General features: G+C 38.4%; 1 protein-coding gene across 2 annotated transcripts; it reads left to right on the top strand.

Annotated features, from left to right (window-relative positions):
- Positions 1 to 324: 324 nt before the first annotated feature.
- LOC121071800 (toll interacting protein) lies at positions 325 to 27,846 on the top strand. Of its 2 annotated transcripts, XM_040560552.1 has the most exons (7): positions 387 to 542; positions 9,210 to 9,359; positions 11,760 to 11,942; positions 14,214 to 14,366; positions 15,607 to 15,697; positions 19,532 to 19,552; positions 24,330 to 27,846. In XM_040560552.1, exons 1-7 carry the CDS (start codon positions 390 to 392, stop codon positions 24,542 to 24,544), a joined length of 966 nt encoding a protein of 321 aa, XP_040416486.1. In that variant the 5' UTR covers positions 387 to 389; the 3' UTR covers positions 24,545 to 27,846. The 2 variants fall into 2 exon arrangements, with proteins under 2 accessions (XP_040416487.1, XP_040416486.1); XM_040560553.1 differs by lacking the exon at positions 19,532 to 19,552 and having other exon boundaries at positions 325 to 542.

The raw sequence follows: 27,846 nt of genomic DNA, 5'->3' as shown, positions 1-27,846 counted from the left end.
CGATGACTGAGGTTTAAAACAAAATAATAATAAAAAAAAAAATAAAGCTGCCTTCTTGCACACAAACGGCCGGGAGTACTCCGACAGAAGTCAGAGGCACGCCGTGGGAGCGGATATCTTCCCTCAGGGCGCCCCGACAGCCACAAAGCCGGTGGCCGCGGCGCCTGCGCCCACAAAATGGCGGCCGCGAGGCCCCGTCCCCAGCTCCGCGGCGCCCCCAAATGGCGGCCGGCGGCGCGCCGCGCTGCGGAGGCCGCAGCGCCGAAGTGCGCATGCGCGCGGCCGGCTCCTCTTCCCCCTCCCTTCCCTGCCGCTGAGCGAGCGCATGCGTACACGAGGCTGGGGCGTTGCGTTCCTTCCAACCCGGCCGGTGGCTTTGTTTTGTGCGCATGCGCGCGGGGCTGCTCTGGAAAGGGCCAGAAGGGGCGGGGCTCGGTCAGGTGACGCGGGCGCCTCGCGCTGGGGCCGTTGGAGCCGTAACGGCCGGGCCCGGGCCTGGGGGAGGTGCTATGGCCACCACCGTCAGCACCCAGCGGGGCCCGGTGAGTGCCGCCCGGGGCCTGCCCCGGCGCCTTACCTTCCCGAGCCCCCGGCGGAGGGCAGAGAGGAGCCCCCCGGCCTTCTCCCGGCCGCCGCCGTGCGCCCTGCCCGGCGGAGAGGCTGCGGGAGCGGGGGGGGTTCGGGGGGGCTCTCTGCTTTCGGGCTGGGCAGGCTCAGGCAGCCGTCTGTGAAAGCTGTGGGGTGAAACGTGCTGAAAGGGGCGCCCGGTGGTGGTGTGCAGTCGCGGGGGGAAAGCAACTGAACAGTCCGGTCTAACAGTCTTAACAGTCTTGGGAGCTCGTGCTCAGGGTTAATGGGGAATGTTTAATTGCATGGCGGCGCTCTGGAATCATCTTCCCTTATGCTAGGATGTTTTGTGGTGTGGTGTGTAAGTTTGGTGGTATAACATCTTTCTACATATGCGTTGTTTCTCTCTGGAAGGGTCTGGTAGTAATGGGCAGTATGATGTTGCTCTGCAGGTGAAGTAAGATTTTTTTTTCTTAATTAATTTACATTTCTGGTCTTCATTTCTTTCAAACAGCTGCTTTCTTTGCTTTGCTTTCCTGAGAGACCAGAGGACTGAATTATTAAATTACTAATCTTGAAAAGCTGAATTTCTGTATGTTATTATCTTATGGTAGTAATGCTATTTGATCCTCAATTTAATTCATTAAAATGCCTTACTTGTCAGATCTTTAAGAAAGGATTCCTTTTTCAATTGTTTTTAATCATAGTTCTGTTGTTGGGATAAAAGTTTTCAATGAGGAATTACGGTAGAAAGCGTGAATTAAGACTTCTGCTATCTCTTGATGATATTGTGAAAAGATAACAGCTGATAAATTAGGTAGTGTCTATCCTCAGAGGCTTGGTGTTTGTGAGTTTATTGCTTGATTAAACCAAATACTATTCTTTCAATATGTGACAGATTTTATTAAATATAGAGACAAGTGACATAACAGAGTTTATTTCTAGGTATCCCTTAGCTGATGTTTGGAAATGGCTGGGGAGATGGAAGGGAACTGGTGCTTGAAGAGGATTCACAGGGACTGGTAACAAACAGTGGTGATGTGGCTGAAGCTGGACAAAGGGCCTGGCTGCAGTCCTGACCTGCTGAGAGGTGATACTGTGCAGGTGCTCGCTGAAATGGAGAGGCATTTCTTTCCAAGAGAAGTTTTACTTGCACGAGGTGCTAAACACCTTGTTGATATTCAGCAGAGTACTTTAATCTCTGCTTGTTTTAGTTTGTTGAAATCCTCTTGGGTTGAGAAGGTTTTAGTGAGAACTTTCTTGGACTTAACTATAATCTCACAGTTTGAAGATCATAATTTCTTTGGTTTTATTAAGTGTTTTAAAGGAACCGCATCTCAACATCTAGGATGTTATACTGGATGTCGTGTCTTACAATTACGCAGGTAGTCCTATAGAATCTCTTGGCAGTATTTTGTTACTTAGAATTGATTTAGACCTGACAGGTAGAAAGGTGTATGTGGGTTTATCTTGTACAGCGTTGGCTTTCTCTTTTTTTTTCTCATGTACTCCACACATTGTGCATGCTTTTCTTCTTTGTCTTAAGCACTTCAGAGATTTGAATGATTTCAAATGAACGATTATATTATACAGTATTGAAAAACTCCCATTCACAGATGAGAATGCTGATCCAGTACGTAACACACCTTTCTTAATTTTCTCTAGAGCAGAAGATAGAATTCTGCTTGTTTCTATGTATACAACTGCATTACAGATGAATAGCCACTAAATGGTGCTAAAGGATAGAGAAACACTTTTTCTTCAGTGCTGCAGAGAGCAGTTCTCATGTCTCTTTCAGTTTGAACAGGCAAGAAAATATTCAAGGTTGTTCTAGTTCCATGCAGATAAGAAAACAAAGTATGCTGCTATACCATTGCCAATCTTGTTTTTATACCTATGCTTTCTAGTTTGTGTGACTATGCCTCTTTGATGAGGAATTAAAAATTCTGATTGACCTTGAGTTTTTTAGATGAAAGAGAACTGGAATTCTGTCTGCTAATGGTAGATACTCTGCTAGAATATAGATTTATGGTCACAGTGATAGGAGATTAGTATGAATTCATGTTGTGTGGTATTCTTGAGAACAAAACAGCTTTTGAAATCTAAACTACAGCTGAATACAGAACGGCTGCTAAATGATACCTTTTCCAGGTGAGGGATATTGCTAAACAGTCTGGTCAGGCTTTAGGTTGAGTCTCAGGTCTGAGACATCAAGACCTCGTATTTGTGATATGTCAGCTAGCCTAGCACAGCCAAAATGGATGACTCTGATTATTCATAATGCTGGCAAGTGCCAGATCCTCCAAAATTTAGATCAAGTGCCAAGCTAGGATACGTAGATTTCTGCTCCTACGGTTTCCCTAATAATCACTGCTTTCATGATTGGAAATTTTCTAATGAGCAGCTTGTATGTGCGATTACCTCTTTTCTTGTTCTAATACTGCAATTTAACTACATAAGCCTTGTCATCTCTAATTTTACTTGGTTTTGTTTTGAAATATAGCTCAAGAATGCAGTAAACACTTCTTGAATTTGAGATGTCTGTAGACGTTAATTTTATCTTCGCTTTGTAACTCTCGTTTGAATATGACAGTTCCTGCCATACTTAGCCTTCAAATCACAAAAGATTCCCATTTTGCAAATTTCTTCTTCCCTGAAACCGCATCAGTCTTTTTCTTTGTTAATGGCAGTACTTTTGCTCTGTGGAATGTATTTTGCAGATCTTTCAATGTTAATGTCCTGGACAAATTTAGATGCGCTGGGAAAAGCCAGTAGCAATAGCTTGTGGCAAAATGCTCAGTCAGGACTAAATATAGTTGGTATACTTGGCAGAAAGGGAAAAATACTGTCAAGGTGATGACTGTAGACTCGTAAAGTGCTTACAGGTAAACATATGGAAGCAAAGGAAGTAAGTAAGTAGATGAGTCTTTCAGTTAAAAAGAAAGGATCGTGATAATGAGGTAAGAAATGTCTGGTAATTTTGTTGAAAAAAATAGAAAGTGAAATTTGCTCCTACCTGTGGCTGTCCCTGCATCTCCCCCTCACCCCCAAAACTTCCCCTGTTCCAGTTGGACAACTGAATTCTCTCTTCTTGCCCTGTATCTACAAAGAGAACCTGGCTCCGTTTTCTCAGCTCCTCATAGTTACTGGAAAGCTCCTAAGAGGTAGATCTGAAGATTCCTCTGCTCTAGACAAATGGTCTGCCTTTCCTCACAAGTCCTGTGCTACAGCCCTTTCTGTGGGCCCAAACTGGATGCACTATTCCAGATGTGCTCTAACCAGTTGTGAATAAAGGGAAACAACTGCTTTTCACAGTTTACTGGCTAGACTTCTGTTGATGCAGTGTAGTATGCTGCTTGGTTTTGTTCTGGGAATGCACTGCTCATTCACCTTTCACTTTGCACTTCCATGGATTTCCCCCTGCTGCCCTGCCAGTTGTTCTTTAGGCTGTACCAGTGCCAGGGATTTTCCTGTCCAAAGTACAGGACTTTATGCTTGTTGTTGAATTTCATGAGTTTCCGGCCAGTGTATCTCTCAGACACTGTGGTTGTTGGCTATGTCTTCAAACATACCACCATTCTCCTCCAAATTTAACATCATCCTCAAAGACTGATGAACGTATACCCTGTCCTCATCTCTGGTCACTGAAAAGAAAAAATAAAAACATGAGGCACACGTGTTAGGTCTCAGACCCATGCCTGTTAGGTACACACCTCTGAGAAACTTTGCTTTTAACCCACTTCCAGTGTCATTGACCACTGAACTTCAACTCCTGAGCTCTGTAATCTGGGCAGTTTTTCCTCTGTCCAGTGGTCAACCCACATGTGGATTGTAATAACTGAGCTTTGATACTGAGATGTGGTCGGTGACCTTTTTGAAAGCCTTTTGTGAAAATCAAGGTAAACAAACCTACTGTTCTCTACTTATTCACAGGTCTACTAATTTTATCATAGAAAGCGGTCAGTTTCAATTAGGCATTTTGTACCCCTGGTAAATGTTGACTATTCCTTGTACCCTCTTTCATGAGCCTGGACATAGCTCTCAGAAGGACTCCTTGCTCTGTGAATTTCCTGGCAACTGGAGTGAAACTGACTTGCATGTTGTTTCACACATCATCCTTTCTGCCCTTTTCAAAGATGGGTGCGACATTTGTCTTTCTACGGTTATGGGGGACAACTTCTAATCTCCATGACCTTTCAAAAATGATAGAGAGCAGCCTTGAAAAATAGCATCAGCTAGCTCTTTCAGCACCTTTGGATGCATCCAATCTGGTCCCAGTTTTTTTCTTCAGCATGCAAAACGTAGAATAGTTCAAAATTCTCTTATTCAGTCGGTGGTTCTTCTTTCTTAAAAACAGTGAAACCATTTAAAGATAAACGTGTAGAACTTTTTTGAGTAGTTAAGGTGTTTTATAGCTCTTTAGCATGAAACTTCTCTGAAACCTACTATCAGAACTTCTGGTGTTATTTGCAAGTGTAGAAACCTTAATTACATTTCTCCAAAGGTATCGTGGTTCCCAAAGTCAGAGCATTTGTGCTTGTCCTTGGGCCATGTTGCCTTTCCCTCCATTATGGAGGAAATTGCATCATCAGTTAGAGAGTCAGGTAAGGTGCCTGATGACTTCCCCTCCTCTTTCCTTTACCTCCAACCCTTATTGCATTTTCTTTTGTTCAGCCCTATGTGGTAGCTTACTTAACAGTGGCATTGGCACCACCTAATCTTGCATGAGAAATGAGAGTGAGAAGGAACAGGAGGATGAAACTGACTGCCCAGTCCTGTGTTAGGCTGGACAGCTGTGGAGCACCACGCTGCATTCGGTTTGAAGGAGTGGGTTGAGATGGGTTTTTTCACCTGCAACATTTCACTCTAAAGATCCTCAAAACAAGAGGTTACATGGCTTTAGTGGACAGAAGGGGCAATATTTTTGTCTAGATAACTCATTTTTGATAGTAATGCTGTCAGTGAAGCTTATTAAGAAGTGATTACTAGGTAGGCTTATTTTTATGAAGGCCTGCTAAATGTCTGTCTTCAGAATTGTAGTTTTGTCATGATGCTGTCATATTTGTCTTGATTCACTTTTCAAGCTAGTACAATTCAGATTGGAACGTTTTGTTCTGCAATTGATGGTAGCGTGGAGTTGAATTTCACATTCTTCTTTAAATGTTACAATAGTAGAGGGAAGTGTGTGTGTTTTTAAATGGGATATCGAGCAGGATACAAGCTTGTCTCTGATGTCTGCCTTGCTTTAAAAATAAACTGTGGTCGAATTCAGGTTATACAACTATTTTTGATTGGGATTTGGAGGTGGCAATTACTTCTAAATACTTTGAAGGGGAAAAATTTCTGTTTTCTCTACAGATAAAGATTGTACACTATTGGTTTGTCTCCATCTATATGGAATCAACTGATAACCAGCATGAGAACTTACTGATTAATGTATTTTCCTCCATGAGCATCTCTGCTGGGTGCTTATGGAATGTAGCACTGGGACTTCTGTACCAGATCTCACTCAGAGCTGAGAATTTAAGATGGGAGTGTATACATCTCCTGTTCCCCACTATTTCTCTTGAGGGGTTTGCCATTCAGATCTTTTAAGAATTTAATTACACTATTGGTTTTCAGTTTCTGGCTATGTCTGTTCTACAGTTTTAGGGTAAGAGTGTAGCTTTGTGTGAGATAGCTGAATGGCCTAACAGCAGCTTAGATGCTGTGAGAAAGCTTTGGTCTCCCTTACAGATTTTGTCTTGTCTCTTTTGGACCTCAGTGCGGAGACTGGTTTATATGTTTAACTTTGGAGCAGTATCTGGGTGACCTTAATAATAAAAAGTTATAGTGTTTTTCACTTGTCTGACCATCATGAATGAATGAAGTTTTCCAATGTCCACGTTAAGACAGTTGTACCAAATAAAATATGCTATCCTGTTTTCTGAGAAGCTGGCAGAGGCAGCCAGAACATATGGCAGTGTAGTTCCAGAGCTGCAGCCACCACTTCTGGCTAGAGGAAATCTTTATGATGCATGTTTTTAAAGATGCTAAAAATTCCAGATTTGAAACTTTCTGGATGTTGTTGAGGATTGGAGGGGACCTGCTATGTTGCAAATGCCATTCACTGCCTTTCTAATTCTGGTACTGTTTCAAATCTTTCCTAAATGGACTATGTTTTCCTTTAAAATAGTGGTGTTTTTTTTTTAAATAATGTATATTCTAATAAGAAGGCTGCTACAGGACCTGTCATATTTCCAACCTAACTTAAATAAGCTTTCTTTCAAGATTAGCATGGTATTTTAGCTCAGTCTTCTCCCTCTTTCTACCCGTTTCCCCCCACACTTCTTAAAATTTAAGCTACTGGTTGCTGTCTTGGTAGAAGTAACTTATGCTCTTCTGGCTTGATTTCTTAAAGCATTCAATTTATTTGGCTATCCGGGAAGGATTGTTTGTGTGCCCGATTCAGTCCAAATTATTGTCTTCCAGGTCGGCTACCAGAATTTTAGACTATGTAGCAAATGAGGCCTCATATATATACTGTGGCATTCATTTGTATCCTGTTTAATGATGGTGGAATGTCCTAGAAATCAGTGTTAGCCTGTTTTTATCATGATAGTCATTACTCAAGCATCAATAAAGCAAATGTTTGATTGGTGAATAAAAATATTTTATGGGTAAACATATTAAAGACTGGAAAGGCTGATGAAAGCTCAGCTATCAGCTGAGGATCATTAGTTTACATACTGGTTGATAATACTATTAGAGTGCTACTAAATAACCAATAAAGTCTTCTGCAAATAGCTTATTTAATAGCTTTTAATTTATTTATGGAGTTATTTTCTTCAGGAAGCAAGCTATTATGAGGAATCCAAATGTCAAACTTGCGTGGTTGTGACAAGATAACGTATGAGGTGCATACTCTCTGTAAGGAATATTTTTTGTAGTTCTCTGTTCTCTCCTTTGAGAGCTATTTTCAGCACTGCCACAATGCCTAGGTAATGCCTTCAGCGAAGTGGTGCTCCATGAAAAAGGAATTTGTTGTTTTAACAAAGTAGGAGTCTAATAAACATGAGCAAAGCATTCACTTCTAAATCAGTGTTCTTAATGTATACTGTCAATTAACTATTTTTAAAGTTCCCTTTAAAATGTACACCTTCTGTAACAATTGCTTTTCATTGTAAGATTTTAAGACATGGGTAAGCAAAACTGATTCTCTTCCCTCCCTCGTTAATAGCCTGGCAGCAGGCATTCAGTATTCTTCCTTGGCTGCTTTGATAACTTTCTTTCTGGCATGTAACACCTACTGTTGCCAGGATCCCTGAGGCTCTTGAGCAGAAATGGTGTCTCTTGCCAAATTGCATTTCATATGACTGTTGCTATCTCAAAGATGCAATCCCGGCATGCAAGCGCTGTCTAATCTTCAGAAGCTATGTCCTCAGGGCCTTTTAACTTCCTAAAGTATGTTGTTCTGTGGGCATGCGTTTGCCAGATACGCAATTGAGTAATCTTGTCTGGGATAGTAACATAAGAGATTACACTTTCTTTTGTCTTGATGCAGTGGACAGTTATGTATTAAATATATAAACATCTCTAGAGACAACAGAAGTGAGCTTAATTATGAGTTTTCTATGCTGCTTATTACATTATACTCTCTATTTTAGTGTGGTGATCCATCTGAGTGTATTGGTGGCAGTGTTCACTGAGCATTTAAAACCTAGAAACAAGCAGAGTTGTTGAATTGACAAGTAACAGGTAGAAACTTATCTTTCTTATACCATAAACATTACATAAATTAAATGGTGACTGTTGATTCACATTACCACGTGTGACAGAGTTCCCCTCAAACTCTTCTACTTAAGATTTTTCATCATTGTGCATTTCTGTGGTAAGCCAAATTTGGAATTCCTGCGTTATTTTGAGTATGGTGGGATTCTATCCCCAAAATTGACAAAGTTAGTTGCAGGCTGCGTGTAACGTTTGAAGAGGATTAGGACATCTTTCTGTTAAAGGATTTGATTTATAGGAAATGTTGTCTTTGTGATCTGTCTTGAGGATGAGTGTGAAGATGACCCTTTCAAATAGTGCGTTGCGCCATGTATTTTGGAAAGATTTATGCAGCAATTGCATCTGCTGTGGGTGTGTGTAAAAATACTGGAAACTTCATTGAGCAGTAGCTTGCATTAATGGTAATGAAAGCATATTGGACTTTATCACCTCTATTTCAGTGCTCTTTCATACTGAAGGAGTGTCAAGTACCATCTTGTCACAGGACTGATCAGCTAGAGCAAGCGATGGATAAGTGAAAGAACTGGGTGGCATCGGATGTAATTTGTGAATGGGATGTAAGACTTGGTAGATCTGACCTTTGTGTGGACTAGTTAAATGGCTAGCTGTAGAGCAGCCTGGGTTCTGTATATTCAACTCTTTTTTTTCCAGAGGCTTATATTGGAAATTAGTATTTTTGAAAGAGAGCATGAGTACATTTGTCATGTGAGTTGGCAGTTCTGTCATTTAACTAGTTCTTTGTTTATGCTGTCAAAACAGAGTAAAATGCTGCTGAATGTTTTTGCTCTGCTTTTGATATTTTTTTCGTTCTTTCCCATTGTTCATTATGAAAGTGGAAGACAAGTTTAAAGATGTTTTTTTTCTTTTTTAAGGTATATGTTGGTGAGCTTCCTCAAGACTTTCTTCGCATTACTCCAACCCAGCAGCAACAGCAAATCCAACTGGATGCCCAAGCAGCTCAACAGCTACAGTATGGAGGACCAATGGGTACAGTAGGCAGACTCAGCATTACTGTGGTACAGGTAAAAATCATACCATCTTTGTGAAACAAACTTTAATCCTTTTCTGTCAGTGGCCATAAAAGACTGTTGGAATTTGAGTTACTAAATTACTTTTGTATAGGAAGTGAGTTCTTACCATTTTTTCTATCTTCATGTTTCTGTATGTCAGTGCTTTTTCAATTTTTTTCTTATCTGTGTCATGCATGGCACAGCAATTTCCTATAAAGCTTGTTATTATAGCAGATAATAAAATTAATGTTTTTCTTACAGTGAACAGATTTTTTTCTAAGAACTTCACTTAAGAAGACTTCCTGTAGAAACACTGAGTGTTGGAAGACATTAGCAATTTTGAGTCTATTGTAGGAAATTGCAGTTGGCTTACGTATTTTTCCTTAAGTGGCGGCATTGTTCCATCCCTGCTTTCTTTAAGATCTTTTGCTGCTTTTTTTCCAGTACTTCATGCAGGTTTCCTTATTAATTATGAGTATAGTCCTGGCTTTTTATTTTCTGCTTCCTCTTTTCCGTAGTTATCCCTCTTCTGATCTCTTGGCAGTACTTTATTGCTGCCTTCATTATAAGATTTCAGTTTTTACAAATGTTCCATCTTAATACAATTCTGTAATATCTACATTAGCATACCAGATGTCCCTCACGTGAACTTAACACGCCTCATCTATTTACAAGTGCTGTTTTCATGTCATTTTTGAAAAGTATACCAAAGATATGTTTAGCCTCAAATTTTAGCATGAAGACTGGTATAGTGGGTATGGTTAGAGCTTTAATGGTGAGGTGAGGTCCTTACTGGGGAGGAAAACCACAGGATCTCACAGGAAAAGAGGTATCATTCCTTCCTTTCTATCTGTATCTTTCAGTGGTCAGTTTCTTCCGTCACAACCTATGCAAGAAAAACCCAAGCAGCCAACAGCTAGTCAGTCTCACCTCTGTGTCTGGAGAGATCATGGAGTAGATCCTCCTGGAAACTATGCTAAGGCATGTGGAAAGTAAGGAGGTGATTGGTGACAGCCAACATGGCTTCACTAATGGCAGATTGTATGGTGTCCCAAAACTGTCTGTGCCTGCCTGGGAATTTATGCAAGATTGCTGCAGCAATCTTGGCTGCATATTAAGGCATGTGGTACTCTGGATAGGAGACTCACCATGGCATAGTTAACCTGTGGAGCACGAAAAGCTGGCTGAAGTATTTTGTATTTATTTAAATACCTGTTGATTAAGTACATGCACTGATTCTGCTACTAATAAACTGGAGAGAGATCAGAAAATGTTTTTTTGGAAGGTATGTACAGCTTTTTTTCTTGAAGATACACAGAAATAGTGATGAGTTTATTTAAGCACAATTGATTATATACTCGTAATCTGTCAGTCTAGTAATTTAAATACTCTGTTTTCTTTTGGTAACACTTTATGGTAATCTTTTTAATCTCTGGACTTCGGAGTCGAGAGAGAAGAATGATTTGGGTGCTAACTTTCCTACTTTAATTGCAAAACCCAGACTTACAAGAAACAGTGTGAGATATTTCTCACCAGTGCTAGTATGTGAATTACTGAACTAGTGTGTACCCTGAAGGAGTAAAGGGCCTTCCAGGATGGAGCTACACCTGTTGTGACTAAATCTGTTGCAAGTCTCAACTGTTTGAACTCCTTAAATCTCCTGCCGGTGGGAGACATAGGCACCACTTTGTCACTTCTCTTTCTGTAAAAAAGAAAAAAAGAAAGGCTACTTCATACAAGCCAGAAACGTGTCAAATTTTGATTTCTACTTTGGTGCACTTACGCAGCAGTACTCAGTGTTGTCTTTAGGACTGTTATCAACTTGTTTTTTTTCTGTTCCTCTGTTACAGCAAAAGTAAGTTGGCTATCTTATGATTATATACTGCATCTGTCTTTATAGTAGCGTAGAACTTAATTTGTCCACTGAACTAAGTAATATCAATTGCACACATCAGATTATTTTGTATTTCTGAAAAGAATAAATAACTAGATTTTACCTGAATTGAATTGATTTTGTGAAGAAAACCTTGTGATATTCTCAAAGCTATTGTATTTCTGTATTTCATCCTTTAAAAGTACTTCAGGTGAAGAGGATAGGTTACCTATCACATGAAGCTTGTAACTGCATATTGGATGGCAGAAACCAAGGCAAAAATTGAACTTTTCTTTCCTTATAATTGTGCATCTGTTGTTTTTTATTAAGTAACTTAAACATCTTCACCACAAGTGTTTTCTACAGCAGACAGTTTGAAAGGAGAATCTCTTTTTAAAGATTCTCTTAAAGATTCTCCCCCGTTGGCATTACAATTCATTATTGTCCTTTTTGTCCTCTGATTCTCTTTGTGAAGTAATAATAATTACTTCACTAGTTAATGTAAACATTATGCACTTAAAGGTTCTTTTCTCTTTCAGGCAAAATTGGCAAAGAACTATGGAATGACCCGCATGGATCCATATTGTCGAATACGTCTGGGGTATGCTGTGTATGAAACCCCCACAGCACATAATGGAGCCAAGAACCCCCGCTGGAACAAAGTTATTCAGTGCACTGTTCCCCCGGGTGTGGATTCTTTTTACCTAGAGATATTTGATGAGGTCAGAATGAGTATATTTTCTCTTCTTCATCCCCTGTTTGGGCTGAGGTTTGGGTAGATCTTGGAAGGTAGGATTGAGTTAGCAAAGGTTCTTAGCTGTGCTCTCTGGGAAATGATGCAGATTTCTCAGAATCCCAAGATCAGCAATGCATAAGGCTTTGCTCTGCCCCAAGAATGTCACAGCTTGGTAGCTGAATATTAGCAGGGCTTCCTGCAAAGAAGGAGAAGCAAAAGAGTCTGAGGAGTGTCTTTAAGTTCCTTTTCACTATCAAAATGCTCTGTAGCCTTATATTCTGTAATGTTCCGATTAAATAGCATGTTTATACAATGCTGGTTTAGACAAAAATTTCTCATTTTTGTTCTAACCCAGGAAGAGCTTATATGCAAGCTCATAAATGCTAATAAAGCAGTCATATATATAATGCGTAGTCACTGGAATTTATTAGCAGAAACGTAACTTAGATCTGGGAATGAAATTCAGGCCAGTATGGTAGGCATATAGGCTCTTGCATGTGTTTTACTTAACACAGTGTTAATAAATTCCTACCTTGTACAAAGGTTACCTAGAAGAGTAGTACTACCTTGAATTCTAGTATGTTCTTCTGCTAGATGTTGTTATTGGTAGCAGGGAATATGTGCCGCCTCCGCAGTTGTTCCAGTTCAGGGTATTGACTTTGACTTAGCACAGATGTGCTTTCTCAGATAATCTAAGAGGCTATGACTTGGTTGAAGTTTGTTTCATTGCTGCAACAGGGGTGGCACATCAGTCCTTGTATCTGCTCTTGAATCACTGGAGTTCACAGCCTATTTTAACAGTGTAAGCAGGAGCTGATTCTTACTTAGTAGTGTATTGACTGCTCACCAGTGATTGTCGTTTACAGATACAGGCCTGTTTACATACCTTCTGCCTTACAGGTAGAACCTTCTGCATTCTGGCTGATTAATCAGATGGAGACTTGAAATACTATGTAAAATATTTCTGTATCTGTTGTTTGTTTTACGTCAATTCAGGCAAGGAAAAAAAAAAGGTTTTGATGCTGTTTCTCACGGTATCCTTCTGGACAAAATGTCCAGCGTAGAGCTAGACAAATACATAATACAATGGGCAAACAATTGGCTGACGGGTCAGACTAAAAGGGTTCTAGTAAATGGGGTTACATCAGGCTGGTGGCCAGTCGCTAGTGGGATTCTCCAGGGCTCCATTTTGGGGCCAGTTCTCTTCAGTGTTTTTAGAAATGATCTGGACACCTGACTTAAATGCATACTAAGTAAGTTTGCAAATGATACTAAATTAGGGGGAACTACTGACTCCCTCAAGGGTAGAGAGGCCTTGCAGAGAGATCTTGACAGACTAGAGCACTGGGCAATCACCAACCATAGGAAGTTCAACAAGAGTAAATGCCAGATTCTGCACCTGGGACAGGGCAACCCTAGCTATATGTACAGATGGGGTATGGGAGGCTGGAGGGCAGCCCCACAGAAAGGGATCTGGGGGTTCTGGTCAGCAGCAAGTAGAATACAAGCCAGCAGAGTGCCTTGGCAGCCAACAAGGCCAACCGCACCCTGGGGTGTATCAGGCACAGCACTGCTCGCTGATTGAGGGAAGGGATTGTCCCGCTCCGCTCTGGGGTGGCCCTCACCTCGAGCACGGTGTGTGGGTTTGGGCACCACAATATCAGAAGGAGATAAAATCATTAGAGTGTACAGAGGAGCACCACAAAGATAGTGGTAGATCTAGAGGAGGGGAAGACACATGAGGAGCAGTTGAGGTCAATTGGTTTGTTCAGCCTAGAGAAGAAGAGACTGAGAGGAGACCTCACGGTGGTCTGTGCTGCGACATTCTATATATAACATGTACAGATATATAGCAGTAAGGTAACATGGAGTGACACGATGTGACTAAATTCCCACAGACTATGCTGATGTTAGTAAGTTGTACTTCTAAAAGTGTTGTGCTGTAGATTTTCAATTTTTACATGTTAAATACCTGCTATTGATCTGTCATCCATAAGAAAGCAATCCATCATTCATAAGAACACAAAGCTCCCTTCATCCCAACTGGAAAGGAGATGGTTAAAACACCTACTCTTTAGTAATTTCCTACTCTTACTCTTTTAGTAACTTACCTACTCTTTCAATAGGTATTTATAGAATAATAGAATAATTTCAAAAGTAGTAATTATAAAACTGCCAAAATATAATAGCATAAAACTGAAGAATCAAGAATCAGTAGTCAAGAATCAACTTCAGATTTATTTTTTTTTCCTTTCAGCGAGCCTTTTCAATGGATGACCGCATTGCTTGGACACACATTACAATTCCCGAGTCTCTGAAACAAGGAAATGTGGAGGATGAATGGTATAGCCTGAGTGGAAGGCAGGGTGATGACAAAGAAGGAATGATTAATCTGGTGATGTCGTACACGGTAAGATAAGTTAGGGGTGAGAAGAAGAGGGGTTACAGAAGGGGGTATTTGAGGTTAAAGTAGAAGTATTTCCATTGTATCTTACTATATTTTTGTGTGTGCATGTGTTAGTGTTTAAAATAATTATACTTACCTTTGGGAAGAGCAGACAAAAATACTAGTTAAGGCAGTACTTCGTTGGTGAGGTGGTAGATGAATACTTATTTGGTTTTGTAATTATTAAAACATTCAGATAACTTCTGTGTTCCTGCCCTTAAATACTTAGAAAGACATGTCAATTTAAAAGGAGAACTAAGGACAACTCTTCTGTCTTAAGTCTTTCTGGAAAGTTTGAATGGTCTTTCTGGTGACTGCAATTTTTACTTCCATTCTTGTTCATTTGGTCTTGAACTATTAACTTACTGTTATCCATTTAGTAGCTTCTGGGCTGTTCTCTAGCCTGTCATCTTTGGCATAAGTAGTTGTTGGATAGCATGGTCACCCCTGAATACTTCCTACTGTGCTTGCACATGATCAGAAGTTCCAGGTTGCTGCTGAGTGCAGAAGAGCAAACAGGTGCTGTTCAAGATTCACATTTGGCCCCAGAGCTAAACAGTTTTTCCCTTCACCCGTAGGATAAAGGATTTTTTTATGAACCTTTAAAACTGTCTGCAAGTGAATGTGCTACACAGAGAATCTGACCTGCTAATATCGTCCAGGATCAAAGTGAACAGGAATTGTGGTAGTAAAAGGGGATATACTTGAACTGATGCTTTATTTGAAGTACTGGTTTACCTCAAAAATTGATTTGAACTAGTATTTGCTTCTAGAAGCAGTATATCACTCTTAATAAAATTCAGTTTTGCTTTAAGTTTTCATTTGATGAATATAGAATATGCTTTATTCTTGTGAAATAAGAAAACTAATAAAGCCATTTTTAAAACTTGCTTCAGGAATGAATTTTCAGTGGCCGGTTTTATCAAGCTGCTGTGAAAGGATAGTTTGATATGATGTGATTATGCTGATTTACACTCAAATCAGTTGTAAATTAAAATGACTGTAGTTGAGTTAATTTGCTAGAGAATTTGCTTTCTATAGATTAGGTAGGCCTTATTACAGTCATATTGAAAGTCTGTATTTCATAGTCAGTATCACAGTATAGCTTTTAACAAATGCCATTTTAATTGCTGTTCTGGTCATGTTGCCCCCCCCCCTTCCCCCTGGAGTTGTTCTATTATCTGTTGTGCTTTTTTTTGTCAAGTCTTTGCCAGCAGCCATGATGATGCAGCCCCAGCCAGTGGTCCTGATGCCTACTGTATACCAGCAAGGAGTGGGATATGTGCCTATAGCAGGTATGTTTTTTTCCTTGAAGACTCTTAAAACTTCCAGATAAAGGGTTTTACAGAGATAAGTACCAAACTTTTATTGTTTTTCAGGATGTAAGGGGAAGCTATAAATGACTTTGCCCATTTTTCCGTGGTATTTTTTTTTGAGAGAAAAGCAAGTGAATTAAGTGTAGGTCTGATTTCAGTCTTGTACCTTGTTTAAGAGAGCTGCATAAGTTTGGCTAAATGGGTTAAAATAGCAATAAAGTCAGAACAAGTAGTTTGAAGGCTACTCTTTCTGCATATGTAATTTAGATTTATTGGTCATTGCATATCTAAGTATCTGGCAGGCCACACTGTAATACATTGTGTGCTTTTAAATGCTGGCAATTCAGGTGAGAAACTGCTCAGGCTTCAGAAAGTGTGTCAAATGATTTCTGCTGTCAGAACTGCAGCTTAAATAGACTATGAAGGTATGGTCCTTTCTGTGGTCCTTGAAGTTACTCTGTTGGAAACTTGCTACACAGCACATGAGCTCTGTAGCATTCTGAATGAGAAATGTTAGGGAGCTCTGAGATGTGGAAATATGTCAAGGCAAGCTAAAGCAGATGTCAGTTGTCTTAGTCTGTGCAAATTAAGTTGTGGACTTGTATAGAAAAATGTTAACTTCAGGTTTTGTAATTTTGCTGTCAGAGATGAGAAGCTTAAAGTATATAAATAACCATGTGGTTGCCTTACCTAGGTAACAGGTAAGTAAAGTTCGTTTTTTTCTATTTTACTTAGAGCCCTTAAAAGATCCAGTTTGTACATGAATTCAGCAGGATACATACTTCTTAGGGAAAACAATCTTGTAATCAACATATTTAGTTTCTTTTCATACATTTATATGAATGAGTGAGTGTATGGGACACAGATCTGACACAACAGATTTTTCTCTTCTAGAGTCAATCCCTGATTAGGGAGAATGAAGTTTAAATTCAAAAGCAAACTTCCACAATAGAAGATGTGTAACTTAAGGAATAATACTTCCTGTTTCATTTTCAGAGTTAAATTAAAGCAAAACATGGAAAGGTTTTGCTATATGCTTTACTCCCTGATGTAAAACATGCAATATGCTTCATTTAATGTGTTTTCATTGCTATAGTTTAATTCTCAGGAGTTAAGAATTTCTTGGCCAATAGTATAAATTAGTGTGTGTATCCTGTAGTATGCTTCTGTTGTGGTAAGCCAAACTTCTGCGTAGCATTTCTGTGTTTGAATTAGATGATGCATCTTTTTACTTTTAGCTTCATCCCATCCCTATACACTGAAACAGTTAGTGAACTTCAAACTTAGTATCTTGTGTGTGGTTAAATGAAAATTAATTGCTGGGGTGGTACCTATAGTAATATAATAGAACTATAGAATTTCTTTGACAGATCATACCAACAATGTTAACATAGCAAAATTACTGGGCTAGTCAGACTGTGATCAGTGAAAATGAAGCAGAGACCAGTTTCAGATATAACTGAAACTGGACATCCAGTTGAAGAGGTAGAACTGAAACTCAACCCACAGAGTTGAAAAACAAGTACAGTGGTGTATCTTGGTGTTCTGTAAATTTGTGTTGACCTTGACTGTTTTCAGGTATACTTTATTAAATTGTCTTGGACAAGTGAACAAGCAACTTATGTTTAGTGCATGTGATTGATAAAAGGTCAGGTGTTACATATGAATGTTACCTTTATGTAGCAGTCTTATTGATGTGTATGTTGGAGTATTTCCCATCTTCAAAGATGCAGCATATTTGTTTCAGTTACTGTTATGATAACCTTTATTAAAAATTCTTCCTGATTCTGTAACTTATATTTTTAAAACATTGTGAAGTCCCATCGCTCCGTTAGAACTTTTCTCAGAACAAAGAAAACTTGAATGTACTTCCTTAATTTCATAAATGTCAAACTAACTTATTATAATCCACCCTTGGTCTAGTTAGATTTTCTGTATTTTTGATGAAAAAATTTGAATATTACTGTGCTTTGTGTTTGCTGTTCCAGAATTTCTGTGGGCACCATGAAAATTTCTCAAAGCACTGAGTTTTTAAAGCTTCTGCCTGTTCGCTAATCCAATGACCCAGTCATAATTATAAAATTTAATATAAATACAAAAATTAATAAAGGTAATTTTGAATGATAAATGGAACTGACAGCACATCTTGGAAGACATGAAGTATTGTCACAGTGTTTTCTGTGTACTAAACTAGATGTTCCCCCTGGGTTCTGTAAACTCTTTCAGGAAGATGTTTGTATCCGTGTAAACAACTGGCCTATGACAAGCTGAATTGACTGTATCTTCTGGGGAAACTCATGATATACTTTCTTTGGAATATTGTACAGGGATTTCTCTCTTTTTAAGACTGATTACTTAAAGAAGGGCAGTGGTAAGACATCAGTATATTCCACAGGAATATATTTACCTTCCCATCTTTTCAGTTCCGTTTTTCAGCCTGTCCACTTAAATGAGCATAGTCAATAAGCAAGTTCTATTTGTTTCCTTGAGAAAAGTGGAAGAGCAGTGCTGAAGGTAGCCTATTGCATCTGAAATGGAGAGGATTCTGTTGGTGGGCAAGACAGAATATAAATCTTGTCTAAGATGAAAAATAGATTCAGTGGGTGGACTGGAATGCTTATCCAGAACAGTATAACACTGATTTGTGGAAATTGTCCAAAATTATTGAGCTTTACAGTGAGATGGTGTTAAGTCAAATTTAGCTGTGTCATGAAGGCCAAACTGTTTTTTTTTCTGCAGGTAACAGAATATTCTGTTCAGAACTTAGCATATGTGATAACTAATCTTCTAATTAAAGTGAAAGCAACTGATTTTACTTACACTCCCCTCTATCATACAAACGGAGGTGAATAGTAGCAGCAAGCAGTTAAACACTGTGGTAAGCAGATGAGGCTTGAAATGCTAGCACAAGTAATGTGTTGGTCTTTTCCCCACATTTTATGGTAGGGATGAGATTGTGGTGAAAGCAGAAATGACCTTGGAATATTTTTGTACGGTGTTAATTCATTTTTAAAATTTTCAAAATGAAAAACTCTGATGCTAGTTGCTATAAGCTATAGTTGTCACGGATGTTATCTCTGGGATGGGTTTGGGAAAACCTGAACTTCTGTTTTAATCTTCTAAAAGTTGGCTTTCTCTATACTCTTCCAGTTGCCTTTTCTAAAGTTTAGTGGATTTAGCATTGGTTGCTTACAGTCCAAGCTGATCTGTGATAGGATGTGAAAGGCAGTAAGCTGAGCGCAGTTGGTTCAGTGAACCTGTATTTCCAATCTCTTCTTTTTTCCCATGGGATACATAGGAAATGTCTGCACATGACTTAAAAACACCTGCATAAGAAGTAGGTTTAAAAAAAGTTCAGAGTCCAGCATATCAGTTCCATTGAGGTAAACTTGTACCTTTATGTAAATTACACCTTTAGGTGTCAGTATTGGGTTTCATGTGTTAGCTTATGATGGTGTTGATATGTTAGAATGCCATGGATGTATGTTGTCCTTTTTGGACTACAAAATATAAACCTTGCTAAAACACCTATTAGCTTATTTTGATTTTCTGTTCCCTCTAATTGCTATTTCTATAAAAATAGCACACTGAGAAGCTTGCTCAGAGTGCTGAAGCAAATTAGTTGTGGGACTTGAATCCCTAGCAGCATTTTGTTTTTGATATTAGGTAATTTAGTTTTTACGCAGTTACCGCAGTTTATCCAACTTTCACATTTAGAAACTGAATGGTTCATTTTCTTTTAAAAATAGATTAATATTTCTTTCCCGTGTCTTATTCCTTTTCCCTCGTCCCTTCATTTCCACCTATCTATAGGGCTTGAGTACTTTGCTTTGGGTAAGTTTCCAAGCTCTTTTTTCACTCCCATCCTCATTGACCTGAGTCTTTGCATGAATTCATGTAGACAGCTTTATTTACGTTACAGCAGACTGTATCACAAGGTACTGCCACTTGGATGTCACAATAGAATAACTTAATGCATCTCGAAATTGTTAAAGCCCTTCTAATCTGTGGGAAATTCCTTAAAGTCTTCTACTCAGCATCAAGCTATAAAGCTTAAAGCAGGTGGTGATGGTGTTGATGGATAAGATGTGATGATTCTTCTGAAATTGTTTGATGCCAGTGAGCTATTTTAAGTGACAGTACTGGTTTCCTGGAAGACAAACTTTAATCTTGCGGTTGTTCTGCGACTGAGAGATCTGGGAGAAGGAGGTAATGTCATGACTTCTTGTAAACTTGAAAATGAAGAACTCAGCTCTGCAATAACATTCTGACAAGACAGCCTGTCAATTACCTTCTGTTACTCTTCAAATGAGCTTTTATTCCCAAAAAACAGTAACACTTTTTCATCAGTATGCATCTTTCATACACATCTATTTTAGATTCATGTGAAATTAAGCATTTGATATGATTTTGAATGAACTCTAAAGGTGAATTATGTTACAGAAAATCAAATTTTCTTCAGTTAGGCTTGCTTTACTATGACACATTTGACTTTGAATTGTGCAAAGATATTGTGACATCCTTCAATACAGGCACTGGTGTTCAATCAAGTATGTTCAGAAAATTCTAGAACTATGTCTTGTGAAATATAACGTCATTTCTTGATGCTCTGAATTTCAGAAGAATGCTGTAAACATAACTGGTGTGGCTATTGCCGTGTATTTAGTTTCATCAGAGCAGTGGAATTGTAAAAATTCTGTGGGTCCATACTGTTCATTTTACGTGGCAGTTTGTGAACAAGAAACACTTTATGGATGCCATCATCTTTTTTTTAGTTTTAGAACTGTTTTTTCTGAAGCAAGTATCATTAAGTCATGTTTGAATATGATTTAAAAAAAGTGGTGCTGATTTCTTTAAATTAAAGAACTTGTTCTGAGGAGGTTCCTGAGAGTTTATTTTGGAAGGATCTGTGCATGGGGCAGTAATAATGAATTATTACATGGAGTACTTGACTGAACAACAAAATAAGTGTGTAATGCCTTGTGTGCAGGTGGAAAAAGTTTACCTTGTTAAGGCTTTGATGCTTCATCGCTGCTTGTAGCAACTGACTTGCTGCTGTACATACTCATTTCATTTATTGGAATGCCATTGCTTATGCCAGCATGTTTGCCATTGCCATTTCACTGAACTAGAAAACAGCTCTCCATTCTTCTGATTTATAAAACTTAGTCCCTGAGAGCAATGCAGGAGCATTGGGTTCCATTTATAGAGGATGCTAATGTGGGTTAGTTTGTCTTCCACTGTTAGTGGAATGAGCTGTTTAATATGTAAGGCAGCTTTTTACTGAACATTGAAAAATCTGAAGTTTATTTTAACTGTTGTCTGATAATTGTGTATGTATGTTAAATTATGTAGTGTCTAAGTTTAAGTCTTGCTTACTATTTTGTAAATCAGTAATGATGGATGCTTTTAGTCAGTGGTAGGGAAAACAATAGAGAAAGGGGGGGGAAAAAGGCAAGCTACTGTTCAAATTGGTAATTACATAGCTTGAATGTTGAGCTTCATGAAAAGTAAACACTTACCATGGTAAATATTTATTAAGTATCACTGTGGTTCTTACATTTTTGTATAGTGTGAATGTAGAGAACATTAAATAATTATATTAATATATAAGAGCTGAGGAAAATGGAGTTTTAAAATTGTTAATGTAGATCAATACTGAGGAGACATCTTGTCTCTAAATTCAAGTGTTCAGACTGAAAATAGTTGGTTGCCTGTGCAGATGTTTGGCCTCACAATTATTTTTTTGATAAAAGCAGTAAGAAAATCGTGTGACCTTCATGTTTTTTGACAAGACGCTGAAACTTTATTTGTAAGCTATAGGATGCTGTGGTAGTTGAGAATTGAACTTGATGTTTCATTTGGGTTAATGCTTTAAACGGGCCTTTTTTATGGACAGTTCTTACGCAAGCTGATAGTTGGATAATCTTTGCGTGCTGATGACTTACTGAAGAAAATTAGGAAGCTCAGGTTAAAAGTAAAGCATAACTTGTATTGCTCTGTTCTTTCAGGCACTTTTCAACTTTATTTTTGAGGCCACACATCTTTGTTCACATTTTGTATATGTCTAGATTGTTTGTAGGAAGAGTGAGGAGAGAGTTGAGTGTTGAAGCTACAGAAGAGGAAACCCGAAATGCTGTTGGATGTGGTTGAGTAAAGAGTTGTATTCATAGTTTTGGTGAGGACTACTTTGTGGATTGCCTCTGAGGTACTACCACGGTCTGATTTGCCAGATGTTCAGACAATCTCATAGTGCTAAGCAGAATCCCAGGGACCATGGCTGAAACGACATATGAAGCTCCAGAGCCAAAGCATAGGTTGTTGTGGAAGAAAGTATAGATATCCTTTGTAGGGGTGTGATGCATATGGCTGGGCAAAGATGTGGTTCCAGTGTATGGGTAATAAAATTAGAATGAGAGGGGGCTTGTACTTAGTTGCCAGTGTGAATCTTTTCAAATAGATGCAGCCTGTACCCTAGACTTAAAGCATCTAGGTTCCTTTTTTTACTTCTAATAAAGCTTGAGAAGATTACAAGAGGAATTTTTAAGTCAGAGAAGACTGATTAGTATGGAGACACTTTACAATTCAGTAATGCACCCCTGTATCGAGTTGGATAGGAAGGAAGTCCAAACTGAAGAAAGTACGTTGAATAAAATCACAATTGCAATACACAGTCAAACTATATTCAATTACAGTGTATTGTCAACCAGAGTTGATTCAGATGTGTTTAGCTGATCCAACCTAGAGTTTACAAGTAATTAATAAGATGATCAGTAAGAAAATGCAGGTAAGATAACATTTACCAGGTATTGTTTTTTATGTTTTTTGGGGGGGAACCAAATGTCATATGTGATCTATTACTTGATGTAGTTTTGCTTCTAGACGAGTGGAGGATAGCAAACTGAAATTTATTGAGAAACAGTTCTGGGGTAAATGTTTTCATGATAAACCATGAGCTAATTAAAACCTATGAAGATTAGAAGTCTTTGATTTAGAAACAACAACAAAAACCACTCAGGTAAACTCTAGGAGGAGTTGACATGGTTGCGTAGGAAAAGCACATAGCTTGCAAATTGTGAGTCTGTGTGTGTGTAGGTCAGGATGATGTGGTCGCTGTATGTCATGTTGTCAGCAGCATTGTTGACAATGTCATTTGCTAAAGATTCTTATACTAAGATATCATATGGTAGGAGTAAAGGTTCTTTTCTGGTTTAGTATCTGTTTTGAAAATCTGCTGAACAAATGAAAATGAGCAGCAAGCGATCGTGTAATGGAGGGAGGCTGTTAGTGGGGTGTATCGTATTTTTAAAGATGTAATCAAGAGAAGGGGACTAATAGATAACTTGTCAAAACAAAAACTCTTAGTTTTCTAAGTCTCTTTGACTGCAGTAGGTTGCTGAAAAATCTCATGTTACTAAGTAAATGGGACATAGTGACATACTTTAACATTATAATATTATGTGTAAAGATTAAAAATAGGTGGTAAAAATAAAATACTTGGTGCTTTTTTGTTTGACTATTGCTACACATACAGATCTTTGAATTACTGTGGACTACTCCATGAAAATATCAGGTGAATAGCGGTCAAAAAAAGTGGATAAAATGTTTGAAAGGGAGTAGAGAGCAAATGTGAAGACTTTATTGTGCTGAGTTATGAATTGGTGCCATGTTTGCATCTAGATGCAGGTAGTTCTTCTTGCCCTATTTTAAAAACAATATGGCAGAACTGAAGTAGTGCATAAAAATGTGGGACTAAGATAATCAGGGCTGGCTTTTAGTGAAATAGAGGATTTTATAATTTCTGAAAATAACCTAAATGTACTACTATTACTTGGTTTCAGTTCTATAAAAACAAGTGGTAGTTTTTCAGCAACAGATCTAGTCTGAATTAGTGGTAGAACTTGTCAAGTGATGAAAAGGGCCTTTTGTCTAGTAATTCTTTTTAATCAGAATTCAAAACCCCATTTTCTAAAACTGTCTTTTTAAACCAACAGTGCTTTAATTTCACACAGCAATAAAGTCCATTAAAAACGTCACATGAATTTTGCACTCTGGCAGAGGTACAGCGAAAACAGTGTGTACCCCTATGGGCATAAGAGGGATTTCTTTTTTGCTACTTTGTGACTTTGCAGGCTGGACTAGATGGAACTTTAACCAGGAAAAAACATTTGCTTAAGATTTGTTTCCGAATATGGTCCAGTCTCTTAGTGGACCTAACTTCCTTTTTAATGCAACAGAGATTGCATTCATTGAATGTCTACTTACCAGTCATGTATAATGCTGAAGTAAAAATACCTTGTTCATCACACCATAGGACCTAAATATGTTTAGGGTTTGGTTAGTGATTCATGTATAAACCTGCTTAATACAGGTTATATCTAATTCTGAGCTGTACCTGTTGTCATATTGCTTTTGGAACATAACTTGGACAGAGGTCCAGTTCTAGAAAAATGTGTTCTGATTGCAACAGTCTTTGCAATCTCTTTTCCAGAGTAGATTAAAAAAAATAAATGCTGAAGTTGGTGGGTTAGTGGGGAGGGATGAGCCACTTTCTTCTTCAGAATCATTAATTTTCCTCACATGCTTGCGTTGTGTTTTTTTCTGTGTGCAGGGATGCCTGCAGTCTGCAATCCAGACATGATACCTGTGGCAATACCACCTCCTGCAGTCAACCCTCAGCACCTGTGTAACGAAGAGGACCTGAAGTCTATCCAGGACATGTTTCCCAACATGGACAGAGAAGTTATCCGCTCTGTGTTAGAAGCTCAGAGGGGGAACAAGAATGCAGCTATCAACTCCTTGCTTCAGATGGCTGAAGAATCATAGATCCCCACTTCCTGCATTCTCCCTGCCCTCAATGCCACTTATTTTTACTTGCCAAGCCAGGGATTTAGCTAGAGGAAGAATTTCCTAACAGTTTTGTTAGTGCATCCTATGTGAAAGATTATACCCACTTTCCTCTTTGGACATTTGGATCTTTTCACCTTCTTTCTCTACCTGTATATACTCAGTTTAGTGCATGTCCTACAGTACAGCATTGAAGCATCTTCACTATCAGCTGTGCCCTGTGTGGCTGTATTCTAATGGGGGATAGGAAGTAATGCTGCTTTTTTTCCTTTCTCTCCCCCTTTTCAAAAACTTGTTCTTAAAAAGTAACTCTATGCAGTACAGGATTTACTACTGTTCGTTAGATTGAAAAAAAAATTGCTTTTCCATTGAAGGGTTTGCTTTTTAAACATAATTTGTTAAAGTATTTAGGTTTAATCAAGCAACCTGTTTCTGCCAGAAATTAAAAGAAAGGCTTTTTCCTTGTCCTATGGTGGTTAGTTATTGCTGTGATACATTCAACTGTTTCTGATTGATAGAAGCTTTTTGCTTTTAATAAGCTAAATGTTTAGGTTACACTGTTGGTATATGTAATGAGCATCTTTGATATAGCCATCAAGCACCAAAGCAGTATGTTATCTGGTGTGTATTTTGGGGCTTTATCCTGCGATATAGTATGGTCATGTATCTGTAAAATCTTAACAGGTAACTTTTCAACTTAGTCTGTACTGCTGTAGCAGAGAACAGGACAGAACCCTAATGTACTCCCACTGCGAATTGCACTCTTACTACTACTACTTCTGTGTTCCTGTGGCTATTCAAAAGGATGAGTGCAGAAGGAAAGATTTTGTACCTGGGAAATTAATGAAGCCGTAAAGAACTACTTAAGGTATTGTCATTTATTTAAAAAAAAAAAAAAAAAAAAAAAACACTATGATCTGATCATAAGGCTTCTTTCTTTATGTTTCAGCAAAGTTATATATTGTATTAGGAAAAACTATTACGTTTTTTCATGTAATTTGAAATCAGAAGCATGAAAAATAGCTTCAGAATCTTTGAATGGCATTATGAGTTGCCCAGTGACTTACTAATTATGGTTGCTCTAATCACAGAATGGCTGAGGTTGGAAGGGACCTCTGGAGGTCATCTGGTCCAACCCAGTTTATTATGATTTGATGCAGATGAAAATAAATTCTTTGTGGGAGACAATGTAACATATCTGAATTAGTCTGATCCTCTGAGGAGGTTAGAGGTCGCTTGTATTTATTATTAGTGTTAATTTTTCAGATAACAGTTCATCTTGGAACTGCAGAATCTTACAGAACTCACCAGTTAGACTTGTTGGTTAAATTTCTGCAGTGTCTGTGTAGATGGTAAAATAATGCACTTTAAGTAGAATGCACCAGTTTATTTTTTCCAGTGATGTGCAATGTTGCTGTTTTATCTTTTTAATGTTTGTGTTCAAATACTTTCTATGATAGCCATACTCTTACATTTTCAAGAGTTGGAATGAATGTACATTTGAAATCCAGGCTCTTGAGTGATTCATGAGAACTTTAAAGCCAGGTTTGGAATAGGGAAAAGGGACCCTTATTCTCTTCTTCCCCATACTTTGTTGGGTGTCCCACACTTAAAATATTCTTTTTCATATCTGCTGAAAAGCTGATTTTTCCCAACTTACATTTAAGAAGTCTTTTGGTAGCACTGATGGTAGAGTATGAATATTTATTTTTTTATGATTAAAAATGATACTGAAACTTTTAAAATATAGTACCAAAAATCATCCCAGTTCCTGATCTTTTAAAGCTGTCTTTTCATAATGTACAATTTTACGTTTTGTTACAAATCCCTTATGGTCTTAAATTTACCTTTGAGAGCCTAAATGTCTTTATACATCCTACCATTGTCTTTCCAGTAATGAGATTCAAGGCTGCAGTTTCTTTGTGCTTTAGTAGTAGAGTCACCACATCTTGTTTTTCTAAACTAAAACGGGTGTTCATCAAGAAACTAGTCTTGTACCTTCTCTGCAATCAATGTAAATTTTGTGGTTGAATAGGTGTGGAGGCGTTTGGCCTTTATCTTCATAGCACAGAGACTTGTGACATCATTAATCAAGAGGGTAAATCTTGGTAAAGATATAATGCTTAGCTGTCTCCAGGAAGAGTCCCTTGCTCTAACTTACTCAGCGTGAATTGATAGGAATGGAACAATTCAGGGAAAATGTATATATTTAAATTTTTATATTAAAATGTTGGGATCTGCTATAACAGCTTTTTATAAAAGCAAGCAGTCATGGTTCAACTTAATGGCTAGTAAATTGTACTGCGTCCTATAGCTCTATTTCAAGCAGAGAATAAACACCTTTCAGTTCTAACAATCAGGAGAGATAAGTGAGAATGTTAGCTGGACTTACTCATGTACAACGTTCCAGGCCTCTGAGCGAGCTGTAGCTCCTGTTCTTAGTTCTTTTTGTTGGTATTGGTGGCTTGTTTTATGCAACTGTTACGCAAAACGAAGTTGGTATGAGTTGAAGATGGGGCACGTAGGAGCAGTATGGCCAGTAGAGGGATTTCTGCATGTTAAACTACACTTAAATATTCTGGGGATTTGTCTTGATTTAATTGAGCATTATAGCTGAAATTCTGATTTCAAGATGTTTTACTCTTTAAAAACAGAACAAAACACTGTTCGTGAGCCTGCTTGGCTTTTTCACATACATATCCTCTCAGTCAAACTGCTCGTCATCAGGTTTGAATTGGAGAGAGATCAAAAAAGGCAGGGAGTAGTTGGTTTTTCTGGGGTCTGTGAAGTGAAGGCATTGGAACCAAAAGTCTGTTTCTTGATGTAGATAAATTGTCACTCATTATGACTGTAGCTTTTGATGAAATGCGAGTGGGATAATACTGTTTGACACTGCTCTTCTGCTCAACAGCTTCAAGCAGCTTGGAGCCAAAGCCAGATGTGAGACTGGCATCTGCTAAAAGTTAACGCTTTTAGTACTAGTTTGAGTACTGCCAAGAGCCTGAACTTGCTGAAGATAGGAACATTTTTTGTCTAGCTAGATCCTTGCTGCTTTCTTCTCTACTGCTGTTTGCATCTGCTGATGGTACTGAATGTTTTTTCCCCTTACAAATGTTATTGCTTGTTTGGTTGATCTGTAATACTGTACAGAGGATGTTTTTTTGCTGTAATAATTCTGAAGACATTGTTTCTCTCTGTATCGAGGTCCAGTGTCCGAATGTTTCTTGCACTCTAGAATACAATAACTTTTTCATTCTAATTTAATAAATGTATCATCTAAA

Source organism: Cygnus olor, chromosome 5, assembly GCF_009769625.2.
Source record: "Cygnus olor isolate bCygOlo1 chromosome 5, bCygOlo1.pri.v2, whole genome shotgun sequence".
In the NCBI taxonomy this organism is placed as follows: domain Eukaryota; kingdom Metazoa; phylum Chordata; class Aves; order Anseriformes; family Anatidae; genus Cygnus; species Cygnus olor.
The sequence above is the reverse complement of the archived record's forward strand: the minus strand, read 5'-3'. Positions and strand labels throughout refer to the sequence as shown.

What these genes read in the sequence shown, in the direction of transcription:
- LOC121071800 (XM_040560552.1), top strand. Translation starts at nt 390, where the DNA reads ATGCGCGCGGGGCTGCTCTGGAAAGGGCCAGAAGGGGCGGGGCTCGGT. An exon ending in TCAGCACCCAGCGGGGCCCG is followed by an intron (nt 543 to 9,209) that starts GTGAGTGCCGCC and finishes TTCTTTTTTAAG; the next exon opens with GTATATGTTGGTGAGCTTCC. An exon ending in ACCTAGAGATATTTGATGAG is followed by an intron (nt 11,943 to 14,213) that starts GTCAGAATGAGT and finishes TTTTCCTTTCAG; the next exon opens with CGAGCCTTTTCAATGGATGA.